This window comes from Chroicocephalus ridibundus, chromosome 1, assembly GCF_963924245.1.
Source record: "Chroicocephalus ridibundus chromosome 1, bChrRid1.1, whole genome shotgun sequence".
NCBI classification, from domain to species: Eukaryota; Metazoa; Chordata; class Aves; order Charadriiformes; family Laridae; genus Chroicocephalus; species Chroicocephalus ridibundus.
In genome coordinates this window covers 165,227,811-165,244,429 of record NC_086284.1, presented here as the reverse complement: position 1 = coordinate 165,244,429, position 16,619 = coordinate 165,227,811, and the positions used below count along the sequence as shown (strand labels likewise).

Genomic DNA, 16,619 nt, shown 5'->3' with positions numbered 1-16,619 from the left:
TTTGGCAGCTGAAAGATGCAGAGAGAAGCACTTTCAGAATTAGAGACAGTGAGGTAATGAGAAAGTGACATAGGAAAGGAAGTGGTGGGGGGGAGGAGAGGGCTCAAAACGCGCCTTGACATCATCTGATAGGTTTTCCAGCCTGTGCAGCAGCTATTTTTGTGCTTTCAACTTGCAGTATTTACAGCTCAATGACAGCCAACTTGCCAAAAGTGGGGGTGGTGGTATATCCCAGAGTGGGCTGGGGGACTAAAGAGCCACTCAAAAGCTACGGCAAAGGTCCAGGTTCCCAGGCATGCCTGCTGCTGTTGCCTTCTTTTACATCTGCATGGTGGTTTACCTTTGGCTACCTGTCACGTCTGGGAGATTTCTGAATGATGACTGGCAGCACTAGCTGTCACCAGCTAGTTGAAAAGATCAGAGTATGTAAACTGCAGGCTCTTCCTGAGAACTGGAGAAGCAAGAATGTACAGTGCTCCCAGCTTGGTGTTTCCACCTCTTCCTGAAGGTCACTGTTGGTGGGAGGCAGGATCCTGGGAACATCCAAAGCAAACTCACATTACATAAATGTGATCCTTAGCTGAGACAAAGTAAGCGACACAAGTGTCATTGTGAAGTCTTGTATTCATTTTGAAGTACAAAACAAATAGAGCCGTAAGACATCAAAGCTTTACAGTGATGTAGGTGCAGCATTCTGTTATTTTTCCAGCTTTCTAGCTTGCTAGAAATATCAGAGACAGATCTTCAAATGTAGCGGGCTTATACTTCTTTCTAAGGGTTCATCTGTCTTAAACCTTGACTGAGGTCTTTCTCATGTAGCCTGAATGTGCATATATTGCAGCTGTTTCCCAGTTTTTAGCAGTACATTGTTTGGATTTCATCATTAAATTGTGTGCATGCAGATCCTCACAGCCATTGTGTCATCTGAGAAGGTTATTACTGGGGGAAGAAAGACAGAGAACCTGCTGCAGGGAGGACTGGAGGTGAAAGGAAGAAAAAAAGCACATTTTAAATTGGTGTGAGTGGGTTGTCAGCAAATTTTCTATCTCATCATTAATTTGAATTTAAAGAATGCATTCATTTTTGGAGATAAAACTAATGATGTGGTTTTGTGTTACAGCTGATCCAAAGCCTAGCCTTTGTCAAGACTGTTGTAGTCTCTCTCTCTCTTCCCAGCCGTGTTCACCAGCCACGAGCTCTGTTGCTTATCACACCTGCTGGTAACACTGTTTAGTAGGTTGAATTGGGTCATTAAGATACCAGATGAATGTCAGAACTGATTTTAAGGGGGCTAAGAGCATGTGTGGCTGGGGGAAGGACTGGAGCAGCTGAACTGGGAGAGATCCTTTTGGTGGGAGCAAGCTTTAAGCTGTAGCACCTTGCAGGTCTGATACTAACTCTGCATAAGCAAAATTTTGTATGCTCCTGGAATTTAGAGGTCAAATATCATCTATGGCAGGGTTAGAACTTAATGTGAGAGTGGTTCACTCTTTCATATTTCTCTTCTAGCACAGAATGGGAATTTGAAAAAGCTGCTGCTTATATGCTGTGTTGGCTTTTGAGGATAGAAAAATAAAAGAAGAGAAAGTTAATGAATTTGTTCAGAATAGTAAGTAATGATAACTGGCATTCAAATACAAGTGTTGCATCCTGTGCCCACCAGGCTTCAGAACTAGCAGCAGTATCTGTGCAAGCCATATGTGCATCTGATGTTACATTTTATTTCTGTGTGAGGATATCAATGTTAATGAAGCATCTTGAGGAAGAATACATTCCCACTGTCTGTATGTCATTTCACATTTGAAAGTCAAAGGATGTAAGGCTCAACAGATGTCTCATGGGCAGATTCTGAAATTTTGGCCTGATGCTTTCCAAACCAGAAATCTGTGGCAAATACCTAGGTCCTTTTGTTAAAGGTCATCTTCCTGCCAAGGGCACTGCTGCCAATTCCAGAGTAAAGGTTGTACAAGACACTGAATGTTGGACATGCATTGGTGTGGGTTGATCCTGCTTTTCTAGAGTGGTTAAGCAACTGAAACTGTTGTTGAAAACCCTACCTCTGCCGTGAAATGGACCTTCTCTTCTACTCTGCTGATTTCCAAAGTAACTGTCAGAGTTACCCATCAGGCCTTACTTTTTCTTACGGTGCATTGACATTTCTGTCTGTGTGATCATTGATCAGACTTTAAGATCTCTTACCAGTACATCAGGATCCAATAAAACAAATTAAACTTTTGTTTAACTTTTTGATGCTGGTCAATGTCTGGCAGTAGTGTCAGGGTTTCATACAAGGTTGCTTTTGGTCTTTACTCATCTATCAGAATGCATATTTTGCAAGGAGGTACCCCACAAGTGCTTGTTGAAGATATCCTCCAACCTGGGCCCCTCGGAGTTTGTCTTCTTACAGCATGTAGGGCATTGTCCAAGTCCTTTTTGGAGTGTTCTGGCCCATCTTTTTCTGTTCTGCATAATTGCTTCTTCTTTCAGAACACTAAATAGCTCTGTACAACAAATTTGATGCTGTAGGACAAAATTTTAGAATATCTTACTCAGCAAAGTAAAGAGTTATGTACCTACAATTGAGCCAATCAGGTGTTTTTCTTTCCAAGCTGTTCACATAGGAAGAAAGGTATGTCTGTATACATATCTGCAGCTCTGCAATAATACATTGAGAGGATCAAACCTTCATCAAGTTGGAGTTATCAATTACAGCAGCATAGGTTTGGTTACATCATCAGATTGTGAAAACTGGCAAAATATTTTATGTATTTCAGCTGTTTGGTGCGCCACTCTTTTTTTCAGGTCTTAGAGTTTTCTTTGTCAGAACTTGGGCTACATCTTAGGGCTGTTTTGGCAATACCTGGGTATTGGTGAGTCAGCGGGATGGAGCAACTGGCTCACGTTTCCCAGGCCTCGTACACTGTAGTGAGCTGCTAGCTCAGAGGCCCTGGGTGGCAAAGTAATAGCAGTCTTTGACTTCTGTAGTTGAATCTTGTCATTTCCATCACCCAGATGGCGTATTGCTTGCCAGAAGGAGTAGGACTCAGTCTGGCACGGGATAGTTGTTCTTTAGTTATCACAGTAATTATGGGACCTGTCTGCACAGAGTGTCGGGCCTGATTTGAATGTGCAGTTGTGTGTTGCTGCTGAAAGCAGAGATCTGGACAGTGTGTTTCTATCTCCCCTGCTTCATCCTGGCTTTAGCGCTCCTGTGGTCTGCCAGGTCAGCTTCCCCAGGCAGCTCTCTGCAGCGTCACGACTGCTTATGCTCACGCAAAAGCAGACTCATCTATTTATGCAGTAATTTGACCTTATTGGCCAAAGTTCATTATGAAACTGAACCCTTTACCTGACTTTTACAAATCCTAAATTTAAGATGAGAGTTTGGGTTGAGTATACATTGGTAATTTAGGTATAATGCGATTACAGAGCTTTATATGATCACCAAAGATATGTTTTACCCACAGGAACTTTAAAGTTTTGATTATTTTCTGAGTGAAGGTTGAATATTTCAAAGTAAGAAGAGTACTGTTGAAGGTACTCAGAAATGTCACTGATGCCATCTAGCATCATTATTTAGTAAACATGTAAAATTCTGTATATTAGTTTTTAGTTTATAACTTAAAATATGTTAGATTGTTTTGATCCTCTCATGCAGCTTATGGCAGAGTTAGTCATGCTTTTTAAATTTGTTTGAACACCACTTTTATAGAGATATTAGCTTCATTATTAGAGACTTTTTTTCCCTGTGGTTTTTATTCCAGCCTTACTTTATAAAATGGCTTGGATGCCTCTTGAACTATTTGGAGATGAGAAATTTTTGTCTTGATTGGGGCTGGAGGTGGGGAGAGGGCAGAATATGAAATGGAGACTGCTCCAATAGTGTTTAGAGTATTCACCTTCTTATTTTTGTAATGTCCATGTGGCTATCTTTGCTTCAGGCTTGTAGGATGACACCAATTACTATTCATCTTTTTTTTTTTCTGGAAAAATACCGGAATACTTTTTTCCAGGTATGTGTATTCATTGGACAACTCTTTTTTTATTATTTTATTTCCTATTTTTCTTTTTTTTTTTTTCTCAGACTTCATTGCACCTTTTTATGATGCATGCTTAGCGAGATTACAAACCAACAAAGCCATGAGCTGGGGTGGAGTGTGCTTTTCCCTGGCCACTTCCAATTCCAGTACCATGCTGGGTAGTAGGTATAACCAAAGTTTGTCAACCATATGGCACCTGTTCATGATGCACATTAAATAAGCTCCAGGTGAGATGACTGCTTCCATAAAAGCACAGACTCTGACGTTTCAGTGCTTGCAGTAGAGGGTTATTGACTGGGGGCTGCTGATTATCTTCAGGTAGGTGTATCTACTAGGATTTAAGGGAAGAGGTGAGAATGTGTGCTTGCACAGAACTAGCCTGCTGTTACTGATATGTGGTCTCAGAGCAAATGCATATAAGAACTCTGTTTCCTGAATTATCAGTTTAGCTTTCTTCACAACTAACATTCCCATTTCTAGTAGTTTAAACGGGAAGGAGGAAAAGGCAGCGTGGTTTCTGCACTCAGAGTGGTGGTGTTCTCCTAGCTGTGTGCACGCGTGCTTACAGCCAGGAGGTGCAGGGGGAGAGAGGGTAGTGCGAGAGGGTAGCGCGCAATCACATGATATTGCCTGTCTGGCAGGTGTCTGTAGTGTGAGTAGAGAAACCAACTGTTCACTATTTTGGGTGAATGAGGTTCGCTGTTACTGCAAGTGGCCCCATGGAGAAGTCCACGCATCTGTTGATAAGCACCGCTCTGCATACTGGGATCCTGCATGCTTATAGCCGCTTGCTGAAACACTGAAGTTTCTGTCTGAGCTTTGAGAGAGTAGGAAGAACAGTTTTGCCAAGAGCCTTGCTGATTTTAATCTTTAGATGTTGGCTGTCAGGATTTGTCTGTGCCTCGAGTACCTCTCTGTTCCTATGCAAGCACAGCCTTGGAATCTAGCAGTAAACTAATTTTTTTTTTCCACTCTCCCGCTTGGTGCAGTGATCGAAACCTGGTAGAGAGGGATTGCGGTTGGGTCTCTTGTGAGGATTAAGCACCCCTTCCACTAGCCTGGGACGCCTCCTGTGTTACAGAATCTGCCTTCAGGTCCAGGGATTTCCTCTAATATGTTGGATAAAGCCAAGACACTCCAGCCTGCCTATGTCGGGATTGTGCCGCTTGCAGAGACTGTGTCAAAGCAAGGGAAGAGCTGTTCAAGCACATATCAGGATTCATACCACAGCTTACGAGAAGGTTAGCAGGCTCCGCTTTCTTTGTTGTAGGCACTGTATAATTGGTTTGTGGGTTGGGTTTTTTTGTTGTTGTTATTTTTTTTCCTCTTGCATACTGAATCTGCCTGCTTTTTCTTTTCTGGGCAGTAGTCCAGATTTTGGGTTTCCCACTGACTCCTGTGACCTGTTGTCCCCGAGGACGCTTATAAGCATGTCACAGGACAAGGTTGGAGCTCTGTATATAGTGACTTGCGGTGCCTGGACCCTGGGACAATTTCACTTGCATTTGGAAGTTTTAATTTCAGAGTTTAAATTTCTTCTTCTCCTCTCTGTCTATAGGGCTCTTGGAAGCAATGCTTTAAGGCTGTTTTATTAAAGGTATAAAGGCTTGTTCTGGAGAGGCAAGTTTGCTTTGAAGGAGAGAGAGTATCATGTTTTAAGTTTCAGTATATTGCTGTTAGGAGAATATGCAAGGAGTGGGGTCTGTATATCTAAATGTGATTCTGTTTTAGATAATGGTATTCTCCTACAAATACATCTGATTTTTTAGGGGGGGTTGACAATTCTGAAAGGTTATGTAGACAAGCAGAGGTCAAATTTCAGGGAGTGATATCTGTGAGGAAACAAGAAGATCTGCAGGGACTGAGAAAAGATTGAGAAGATGAAAGCTGACAGTGATCCATTCATAGTGCGCAGCATAATAAATAGCAACAAACAGGAACCAGGAAAAGATTACAATGAAGAACAGCAGAACATAACAAAATGCCAATGGCAAACATAACAAGATTTGTGTTTTATCGGGAATACTGGATCTGTCTAGCTACAGGTGAAATCTTAATACGAACTTGCAGGAATGAACAAAGATCTTGAGTGCAGTGGCCTCAGAAATACGGTGATGACTGATTTTGAGAGGAAGTAATGTGATGTGAGAGGAGCAGAGAATTCTTTTCAGTGACATTTTGGACACAAAAGCAAAGTAAAGTGTGGTAGGAGCTGAGGACAAAAAGCCAGATAGAATAAGGCCATGTTTGTTGTGGAAAGATGGACAGTGTACGCAAGATGATTTTAGCATTTGCATTTAGAGGCTTTTTCTCTCATATGCAGCTCTAGGCCTGCTGAGCCTGCCAAACAAAACGGTTAAGTTTCTCTTTTGTCACTCCCCTCACCAAGCCTCTTTAACAGATACGAAGAGTTAGGTTGTTATTAGGTTTTTAAAATATTACTATTTTTGTTGCTTGTTTTCATTGGAGTACTCTTTGACGAACGAATATGGAAAAGGAAAAGAAAACTGAAGTCACAGTCCTCAAATTCAAGTTTGGGAGTCATAAATTCATTAGTATAGGCAGTATTCCCAGATTACTTTGCTCTGGAGGCAAAGAACTGCAGCACATCAATCTTCGGAGGAAAAAAACAAACCAAAATTTAAAAAAGCCTGAACTTGCAGCTGTCTTGTATTTGCAAGGCATTGATTTTCACAGAAGGTGACCACTCTGCATTTGGATGTGCCAGGATACGTCTTTCATCCAGTCACTAAATATCACAAGCTCTACAGCGGGATAACACGGGGAATGAGGAAAATGCAATTCTGTAGTACTTTAATCAATATAAAAATGTTTGCTGCTCTCTCGAGGTGAATTAAGGTCATTGAATTCTTGTATAATTATGATTATTGAAAAAGCTGTGTTGACCCTGCAAAGTCTAGCAGTATCATCAGCCTGCCCCATGTCTAATTCATGATACTCTAGTATCGTATGGGATGAGGAAGGTGACTTTCTACCAGCTACCAAGCAGAGAGGGTAGGGAAGAGAAATAAATGCTTTCAGCTTCTTTCGTGTCAGAAGAGAAAAGAATAATCCTTTAGCTTTGCTGCTGCTCCATTCAAGTCTCCTGCAGTCTCGGGATGCCTGTTGTATTTATGTTGTACTGTTCACTGTATTTTGCAGAGCCAAATCTTACAGGCAGTGGAGAAGCAGATGCACTCACATGTAAACCCTTACTGAAGCTCTGAAAATCCAGAATAGGACTTGAGATGAAACTATGATGACTGTTTTACTGTCTTGGTCCCCTAAAAATGGGACAGCTTAGTTTATCACCCAGGACAGAAAATTCATGCACTTCTCTTCCTCACTCTTTACCACACACACAGACGAATGGGTGCCAAGTCTGCTTTGTCCTCTTTATAAAGCCAGGAAAATAAGGGGTGTCTGTATTATGCCAACAATGCTCATACCTGTTCTCTTAATGAATGAGAAGTGGCTATCTGGAACAGACTTCATCTTGTTTCTTTGCCTCTGGAAAACAGATGGTCTCCTAAATCTGATTTATTTATTTTTTTGAATTGGGACTTGACATTGAAGTTTGGGAACTGCTGATCCTTTCCACACAGAAATGGATTTGACATGGGGAAGTCAAAGAACATATGCTTGTATTTTTCAAAGTATGTGTTGGGGCAGTTATTTGTAAAATTTCTAAAATTCAGGAATCCATAAACATGTTTTCTATTCAAGAATGCCTTGGAATGATTTAGTTTTCAAATACCACAGCCCAGTTTGCAGTTCCTAGACCAGTTAACTCAACAGTATGGTAGCCCTTCATGAAAGATAGGAGGAGGGAATTGCAATCTTTAGAAAATTTCAGAAAGCTACTCAAAACCCGATTAGCATTCATGTGAGTCTAGCTTAGAATTAAGTACTTCCAAAAGTAAATTCCAATTTTTCCACTTCTGTGCAACATCGTTTATTCGTTGCTCTTAAACTAAATACTTTTTTTGGCACGTCCTCCCTTGAAAAATGTTCAGTGTGACTTGGGGGCTGACAGTGAAACTCACCTGTCTTTTTCCAAGATTTGTGTCTCAGGGCCCAGACACACGAACAAGTTCCTGCATGCCATCTGATCTGCGGTAACTGTGTGCACATTCTTGGTCCACAGCAAATGTGAGGTAATTTGAGTTAGCTTAGCCTTTGATTAAACTATTAATATCTGTTCAGTACTTTGAAGAGATCAGGAGTCATGCAAGTGCTTGTTAACATATGGCTTTCTTCATGGAGTGATCTAGACCTTATCGATGTAACACCCTCCAGGCACCTGAAGGTAAGGCTGGTTGGTGGCCGTACCTCATTCCAGTAGAGGGCAGAAGAACCTGCACATGTAGACTTGGAAGCTCTCAACACCAAGGAGATCCCTAGCAAGAGGGCAGTCCTTGCATCTGAGGCATCTCACAGGAACGCAGGGTGACATTTTTCTGTAAAGGTTCTTCTGCGTCTTCCTAGTTCAGAGTGGACCTGAAGACGCTGTGGGAGATGTGCAAGCAATGCCTCATGCAGATGCATGGGTAAGGAACATCAGAAAACAATCACAAAATGCAACTGGCGCATCTCTGAATTATGGCCAGATACATCCTACAATTCAGAATTACTTACGCAAATAGTGCTCTGACACAGAAAAACATAGAAAATGTGTTGAACACGGGGAGCTAACCTGCTGTCATTTTTTATGGCAAATCCAGAGGCACATCAAACGTGTGTAGTTAGACTCCCTGTAGCCTTGTGCTGCAACCACTCTTTGCAGATGGGTAGCACAGTGACTGTGATTATGCTTAAAAGGTAGGAGGTGCAGTGAAGGTAAGATAGTGATATATTAATGTGAGGTGGCTCAAAGCTGCCAGTAAGATGGCAATTTAAGGTTTTTTTTGATTAATTCCCAGCATGCCTCATTTAACTATGAAAACTTGGAGGTGTTTCTTATAACACAAGTGGGAAATTTAGGGAAAGGGTTAACACTGAATGACCAGGGTTTTTATCAGTCAGTCCTTATCAGTGGAAGGAGAGTTGGCATTATCCCTGGAGTTGAATTCACATATTTTTTCGGTCCTGCTGCCCTAATGTGTTTTTGGTTTTTTTGGATATGACATGTTTTCCCCTCTTGGAGTTTACTGAACTATTCCTGTCAGTGTAATGATCCCCAGCTGTTGCTTTAGCCTTAGCTATTTTCATGCTGGGAATGGGAGGAGGAGGAGAGGAACAGAGGCTGGCTTGTTTACCACGCTCTGATCTACTTCATTTGTCAAAACCAGGCTATTATACTACTTTCTTTAACACAAAGTAATACTAAAAGGAAAGAGATGTAGACTTGGACCTGTAAGAGCAAGGAGATGTTAAGGACTCAAGACATGCAGAAAACAAAAAGAATAGAAACTGGGTGTGGTGCAATGAGTGCAGCTGTCAGTAGCATTTATGCAGACAATGCTTTGAACTAGTAATGATACCAAGTAAAATTTGCACTAAGTACTTTCCTGCGCTATCAACTGAATTTTCTTCACAGTTAAACTGAGCTTCATGTTCAGCGGCAGTGGTGCTGGGGCACTGATAATCCCAGCAACTGGGAAACATGTTAATAAAGCTTGAAAAAACGTGTGTGGCTTTTGAATGATTCATTATTTGATAATTTGTTGTTGTTTACTTTTTGAAGAACATACCTATATATATACTTTTAAACAGCAAATGACTGATGCGTAGGCTTCCCAGGAGCTGTTGAAAAGCAGATGCTTTTTTGAAAGCAAAACTATGATGCTTAAACTCAAGATTGCTGGTTTTGCATCCAAAAACAACTTCTACAGTTAATGTGCTCGTTCAAAGTCCTTGCCAGACAGATGTCACCGTGACTCTCCTGCTCAAAGATAAGGGTCAGTGACAGTTGTGGCTTCTGCTTGTGTTTTTGGATCCGCACCAGTCTGCCTGTGTAAATCTTATCTCGGTACTTTCATCATCTATAAGATCTGTCACTAGTCACCTCAGATTTTTCAGCATTCTGTCACACCTGCAAGTCATTGATCAACAACTTAACGAATATCTATACCAAAAATAAGTGCCTGCTTAGATCTTTCCTTTCGTGCCCCAACTCCCGTCTACCCAGTCTTTTCTGAGCATTGAATTACTGATCTTGTCACCTGCTGCATCAATAAATTTCGATCCAAAATGTTAAAGCAGCACATTTCTTGGCAAGAACCTCTGCAGCCTATGGTAGAAAATGGGATATGCCTCCTGACATAGCTTAGATTTATCAAACAAAAATGTGCGGTGAGCCTAGGGGGCAAACTGTGTTCCCTTTTCTTGCAGGAGACCTGTAAGTGGGTGCATAATCTGCTGAATGGCATTAACATGGAGCAGGACTCACGGTTTCCTTTCTTTTACTTGGGCTAGTGGAAGTAGATACCATGTTTTTCCCTGGTGGTATGTAAAATTTACTAAACAGCCACCTCTCCAAACTAAGAGCAGACCTGCAGTAGCTGAAGTACATTGCAATATGGTGATTACTAATAAGAACTACAAGATGCTTTTTGCTTATCACTGTATTCAGGATTTTTCCTGGTGTTCAATGAGATAGGTAGAAGAAATGTGCAGATGACCTACTGTCAAAGTTTATTGTGTATATAATATAGAAAGCTTTCTTCCAAGAGAACAAATATTTGAACTTTCTAGTCTGCGGTTCTGCCATCTAAAGTTAGACTAAGTCTGATGAAGCACACGAGAAATGTGTAAGAAGGTCAATAATAAGGAAGAAGGTATATTGTTTTGGGACATGGATTCTTTACAAAATTGTCCGTGAAAATTGCTGAAATCCGGGCTTTTAGACAATCTCATTTCAATACAGCCTTTCAGAAGTAAGCAGCTATAAAGAAAATATTTTGTAAAAAAAAAAATGGCAATTTCAAAATTTTCGTTAGAAGTGTCCATACTGGATTTTCTCCATGGTAGGGACAGGGATAATCTGCTGCAGCCATGCTTATCCATCTCCAAAGGCAGCTCATGGAGCCGAAGCACAGACTGGAGTGTGAGGGCCTGTCACCATTCTGAGGGTATTTCCCATAACGTCTCTGCTGCACCCTACCAGCTGACACATTTAACATCTTGAACTGAATGATGCCCTCTGGCCGACAGAAGGAAGAGATCCACTTTTGACTTTTTCTGTGTGGGGTTTCTCCAGCTTTATGCTGCTACTCGTTTCTCTAGTATTAAATGCATGGAGACCATAGCTGTGTTTTTTGTAGGAACTGAGCGTGGCAGTAGCTATGTTCTTTGGTTACTCATCTCTCCAAACTTCACAGCAGTGCTGGAAGCCAAGATGCACAAGCTTCCTTTGCGTAATTTGGTCAGTATTAGAAGCAGCATGTCACCTGTCCCTTCAAACAGTTGTGGGTTTTCTTTCTTATTTTGGTGAATGCTCTTTGTGATGTTCTCTTGATGCTCTTTTTCTTCACTTTCACTATCCTCAAGTTTCATACCTCTTTCCGTATTATGTGTGAAGGTCCTTCTAAGCCTGCTTGCAGCTCACACCCTTTTTCATGCCCCGATGTCAAATTCCCCCTTTTCAGGAGTGGAAGATGACATTTTAGAAGTAGATGCTAAACTAGTAGTACCTTTGTGCTTCACCGAGAGACTGTTTTACTGCTGCTAATAATAGCTGTCACACTGGCTGAAGCAGTTTAGAATGAGGATTGTGTCTTCAGGACTGACATGTGACCGTGAATCTAACTACAGCGGCTGCAAACGCTGTCACCACGTAGCTATCTCCCCTGCCTCTTCGCTGGAGGGACCAACGGAAAGGAAACGTGTCTGCCCTTGACTTTCTTTTGTTCAGTTTATTAGCGAAAGCCCACCTCTATTAGCAGTTGGAGAGAATCTTCCACTGCGTGTAATGAGTGTGGGAGTACCTGCTGCTGCCGGCAGTCTCCTCTGTGCCCTTCAGTACAGGACTGAGCCAGCAGTAACATTTTAAACATCTGCAGAATTTGTCCACCAGTCTGAAGTCAGTGGTCATGCAGGCCATTCTGGAGTGCTGGGTTTTTTTAGTTTGCCAATTGACCTGTTACACGGAATTATATTATTTAGATATTTATAGCTATGATAGCACTTAAGAACCGCATTAAGCCTCATAGCCAGATTTGTTTTCAATGTTGTGTATCTTAGTCAGTTGTGCAGATCTGTAGTCCAGAGTTTTGAAAGAAAGTAAATATCCAAAGAGAAAGGAAGTAAAGAAGTAGTAGGTAGATGTTGCATGATCACAGTTTAAAAAGTTTGAGGGAATGTGTTGTGCTTTTTATGTGTAATGCAAATTCTGGGTATCAGCTTCCATACTGGGCTGCTGTGAAGGAACGTATTTCTAATGTAGAAGGATATGATGGCCATAGCTGAATCTTGTAGCTTTTTTACAAGTAGAAATGAAATTGAAACAGAATTCGTACTTAAACTGTAAAGAAGGTGTCAGACTGCTGCAATACAAAGGCTGGGATCTTTATTTGAACCTCAGATGCCATGATTGTGGCATGTGTTCTTTGCAGTCTTTGAGGAAACAGCAAAGATGTTTCTCATTACCATGGATTAAAGAAATATGGTAATTCCTTGTAGCATCCACCTGAAATTCTTGCTAAGAGAGGATGCTGAGGCTTGGACAAAAGCCGGTGGCAGGAATGCTAAGCAAATAGGGAATGCTCTGAGTCTTTATTTTGCATGTAATATGCATGTTGGGCAAACCCACTTTTGTTCCATGTCCCATGAAATAACTGTCAGCACAATCAACCAGCTGAAGCTGGGAGATGCTCAAGTTAGCTAATTTAAAATTATAAGGGCCAGCTTTCCAAGTTGCCTATATAAGCAGTTAATTACTTCTTCTAAAGAACTGCCAGTTTTGTATTTAAATTTGCATACTTCTAAGTCCTTTTTTTCTACCGCTTGTGGAAAAAACACATTTGCTCTCATTTGCCTTTGGTTTCAGTAAGCCAAACATCTTTAGCTGGTTAAGAATCTGAAATGGTCTTGGAGATATAAAATTATTCCACGTTTAAGTGGAAAACCCAAAAACACAGCTCATATGTCGAGGTGTCCCAGCTGTTGCCACAGAAGTTCTGTGGTATCTTGACCATGAGATGATTTCTGTGAAGGGAGCCTTTAACTTTTATCTGTAGAGGGTGCCCTGTGGCAGAAGGAAGGCTGAATCATTGGGCTAACACCACAGTCTCTGAGAAACGTTTGAGGAAGTTTTTGGCTTTGATCTGAGAGGCTGTTGTTAGTACACTGGAGCACTGTGCTGTAGCAGAAATTGCAGTATGGGAGGTGAGCTATGAAGGAAAAAAATTAGACCATGTCTCTTATTGATGAAAGAGACGCAGAAAGATTTCCTCACCAATTTTAGAATTATAAACATGTCTAATCAATCATGTGGTTTATGAATGTGTCTTGGCACTGTCTCAACACTTGACTTCTTTCTGCACACAAAAACATATTATCTCTTGAACCCAGAGTTTTAAATAAAATGAAGAACTGTCCAGATTCTGATGTATGTCCAAACATATTTTTTCTTCTGCATAATTTTTCAGAAAAAAATATTAACAGCTCTGATGTTTCATCTTTAAGGAAAAAAAAAAAGGTTGGAGCTCTTACTTCTTATAGGTGGAGATACCTCTATCTTTACATGAAATAAAAATGAAAGGGGTTCAAACTTGTTTTTCCCCCTGTGTAGCTTGCCTCTTGTACTGTCACATTAGTAGACAGCTGTAGATCTGATTGTCAGGATATATCTACCCATTACTTCTTTTTCCTTCATTTGTCCCCATCTGCCATGTCATATTAAATTATCTGGGAGAATTTCTTTGTAGGGTCTTCTTTGCAAGGTGGTTAAGGGCAATGTTAGTTCCTCCTTGTTCGTTGTTTCATGGAAACATATAAATCAGTGTAGACTGTGACTCAAGTTTACACGGGGAGTTGGGAAATTCTCTGTTTTTCCCCCTTCAAGGCTTCTCTTCCAGCTATAGATAGTTACAATGGATATACAGATGGCATCAACAGGCACTGATTACAGATAATATTTACTGTCTTACGATACTGGTGTGTCAATTTTAGGTAGACCTTTCCACCTAGGTATTTTGTTACAGGTCATCTTGTTGAATCATGCATGGTAGCCAGATTCCATAGATATGGATATGCGCCTAGTTATTCACACGCTTAGTTTTCACTGAACCAGTATTACTGGGATGAAATGATTTTATAAGAATCTGTACCCTGCACAGAAAGCAAACCAACTTTTCCTGTTGACAAGCTTGTTGCACATCTTTACATGTTGCATATCTTACTAAATATACCATTTTACATGTATTTCAGGTTAATTTCTTAAAGTCCAATTCTATTTTAACAGTTTCAGTGAGTGCTGAAATGGACTATTAGGTGTACCAAGATTTTACGGTAAGAGTGGGCTTCTATGTGTTCAATAGAAAGACTTATGTACGAGCAGTAATACATTTATCTGATTTTAAAATTTTTGTATTAAAGAAGACAAAGCTGGCATTGCATTAAAAAGTGGCAATGATTAAAATGGCATTAACCCCCCCTAAATTTTACATGTTTAATGGAAATGGCAGGAGTTAAATCATAGAGGAAGACTGTAAAGGCAAATGCTGTAAAATGCACAGCAACTGCTAGTCATTATTTTAAATAAACATAAAAAGAACCCTGCAAAATTCAGCATAACTTTCATAGTAATAATCAAGTTTGCATATATTTAGAGTCATATGCATGAGTAGCACCCGTGAAATAAACATCTTCAATTGTGTGCAGTATTGAGGACTGAGATTGTAAACTTCTAAGACTATGGACTCGTTCATCCTTTTCTGTCTGCACATTTTACCAGCCCAGGACGCCAATGCTGACTTGAGCCTTTGAGAATCAACTACAGGAGTAACTATTCTGTCCTGTCTGGAGGTTAGATCATATTATGTCGTGATATTTGGACCATGCTGCTGCTCTTGTTTTATAGTTTTGTGTCCTAACAAAACTGAAATTGCTGTAAACAGTGGGTTTTTCTTCTAAATACAGTTTTTAATTAACATTACTTTGATTTCCATATTGTATCAAATTTGATATGAAGCCTCAGAAATGACCTGCTGAGGTAGCTTCTTGTTTTGCACTCACAGCGTGAGCCAGCTACCTTGTGGCAATATGTGAGGATGGAAATAGATCCTTTTGTTTTTGATTGTGTATTTGCTTCTGATTCCATATTCTTTAGGGACCAGTTTCTTCTGTAGCTTGAGATCTTTGATTCTGCTAAATTAACCATATCAAAGAATTCATATTTGCTTGTCTCCACTAAAAGAGCTATTTAATGCCTCATAACATTGACTCATTAAAAGATCATACATGCAAGTATTTCATCATCCTTTGAAAACATTTTTAAAATTATTCCCATTTCCTATTTCTCTTCCAACAGCATCCTCCCAACAAAAAGGGACTCTTGCCCTGTACTTGTTTTTTTGTATCTAGTAGCCAAAACTAGTCTTCTGGAACGTGGTCATATAGACAATGCATCTATTATGTCAGCAGGCACGTATAAGCTACATGTCATGTCAATGATTTTATATGATCCAAGAGCATTTTGAGCTGTAGAAGCTTTGAAGAGTGTGATTTTATCAAGAAACAAGCCCTTCTTGTCCTGAGGGTGAGAGTCAGTTAATTTTCTGTCTTCCTCTTCTTTTTGCGTTCTTAAATGTCCAGTCACTCTTTTTTCTGTACTTTTCAGCTACTTTTAAAAGCTTCTGGGCATTTGAGAGCCTGAAGGCTTTTGGAAGCGCTGGATGGAAAAAACCAGCCCTAGTGTTATGTGACCCACATTACATCCTTGAATTATTACTAGCATATCTACTGTGAAATACTTTGAAAGTTGTTATTTTGGAGGTGAAGGATCTGTTCTGTTTTTTATGAATCTCTTGACAGAGGTTTTAGCTCTACATCAGGCAGAATTGTACTCGTGTTCTCACCTGTACAAATGTTTAATGCTCTCAAAAAGCTTACTAAAAGGATAAGAAAGAAATGGTGGTCGTCAAAAAATTTCAGGTCCTCTCTACTAGATCTGCCTTTGATGCAGCTGTATTGTTTTCTTGGTTGAACCTCCTGTTTGGCTTTGTGCCTACTATCGTCTCTGTTTGACAAGCACAGCTGGGTAAGGAGTTTTATCAGTGTTCCCCAGACTGATATGAGACACCTGTCCATCTAAGCTCATCGTGGCAGAACATGCTGATTTCTGCAGTGCTACTAAGAAATCCGCTTTCATCATTGATAAGACCTGCAGTAGGGAACTGCTCCTGATCCTGTTTTTGTTTCCTGTTCAGGATGTGCTTCACAGACCTCCTCTTTGGGTGTAAGGATGGTGATCCCAATCCTAATTCTCACAAAGAGAAGACCGCAGCATGAATATAAATAAGTGGCTGTTGCCTCTAGTGTGAAAGGTTCTTGTAACAGTTTAAGAGACCAAAACAAATTCTCTTTCTATTCTTTACCCTCCCAAACTCCATTTTCTCTGCAGTATGGTTGCTAAGG

The 16,619-nt window shown here is 40.5% G+C and overlaps 1 protein-coding gene across 1 annotated transcript in view; it reads left to right on the top strand.

The window, feature by feature from the left end:
- The first annotated feature begins 5,117 nt into the window (after window positions 1–5,117).
- Window positions 5,118–16,619, top strand: part of MRTFA (myocardin related transcription factor A) — a 49,721-nt gene continuing 38,219 nt past the window's right edge. Inside the window, exon 1 of the mRNA XM_063322502.1 lies at window positions 5,118–5,281. Within this exon, the coding sequence (XP_063178572.1) occupies window positions 5,155–5,281 (127 nt within the window). The 5' untranslated portion in view covers window positions 5,118–5,154. The remainder of the gene's footprint in view (window positions 5,282–16,619) is intronic.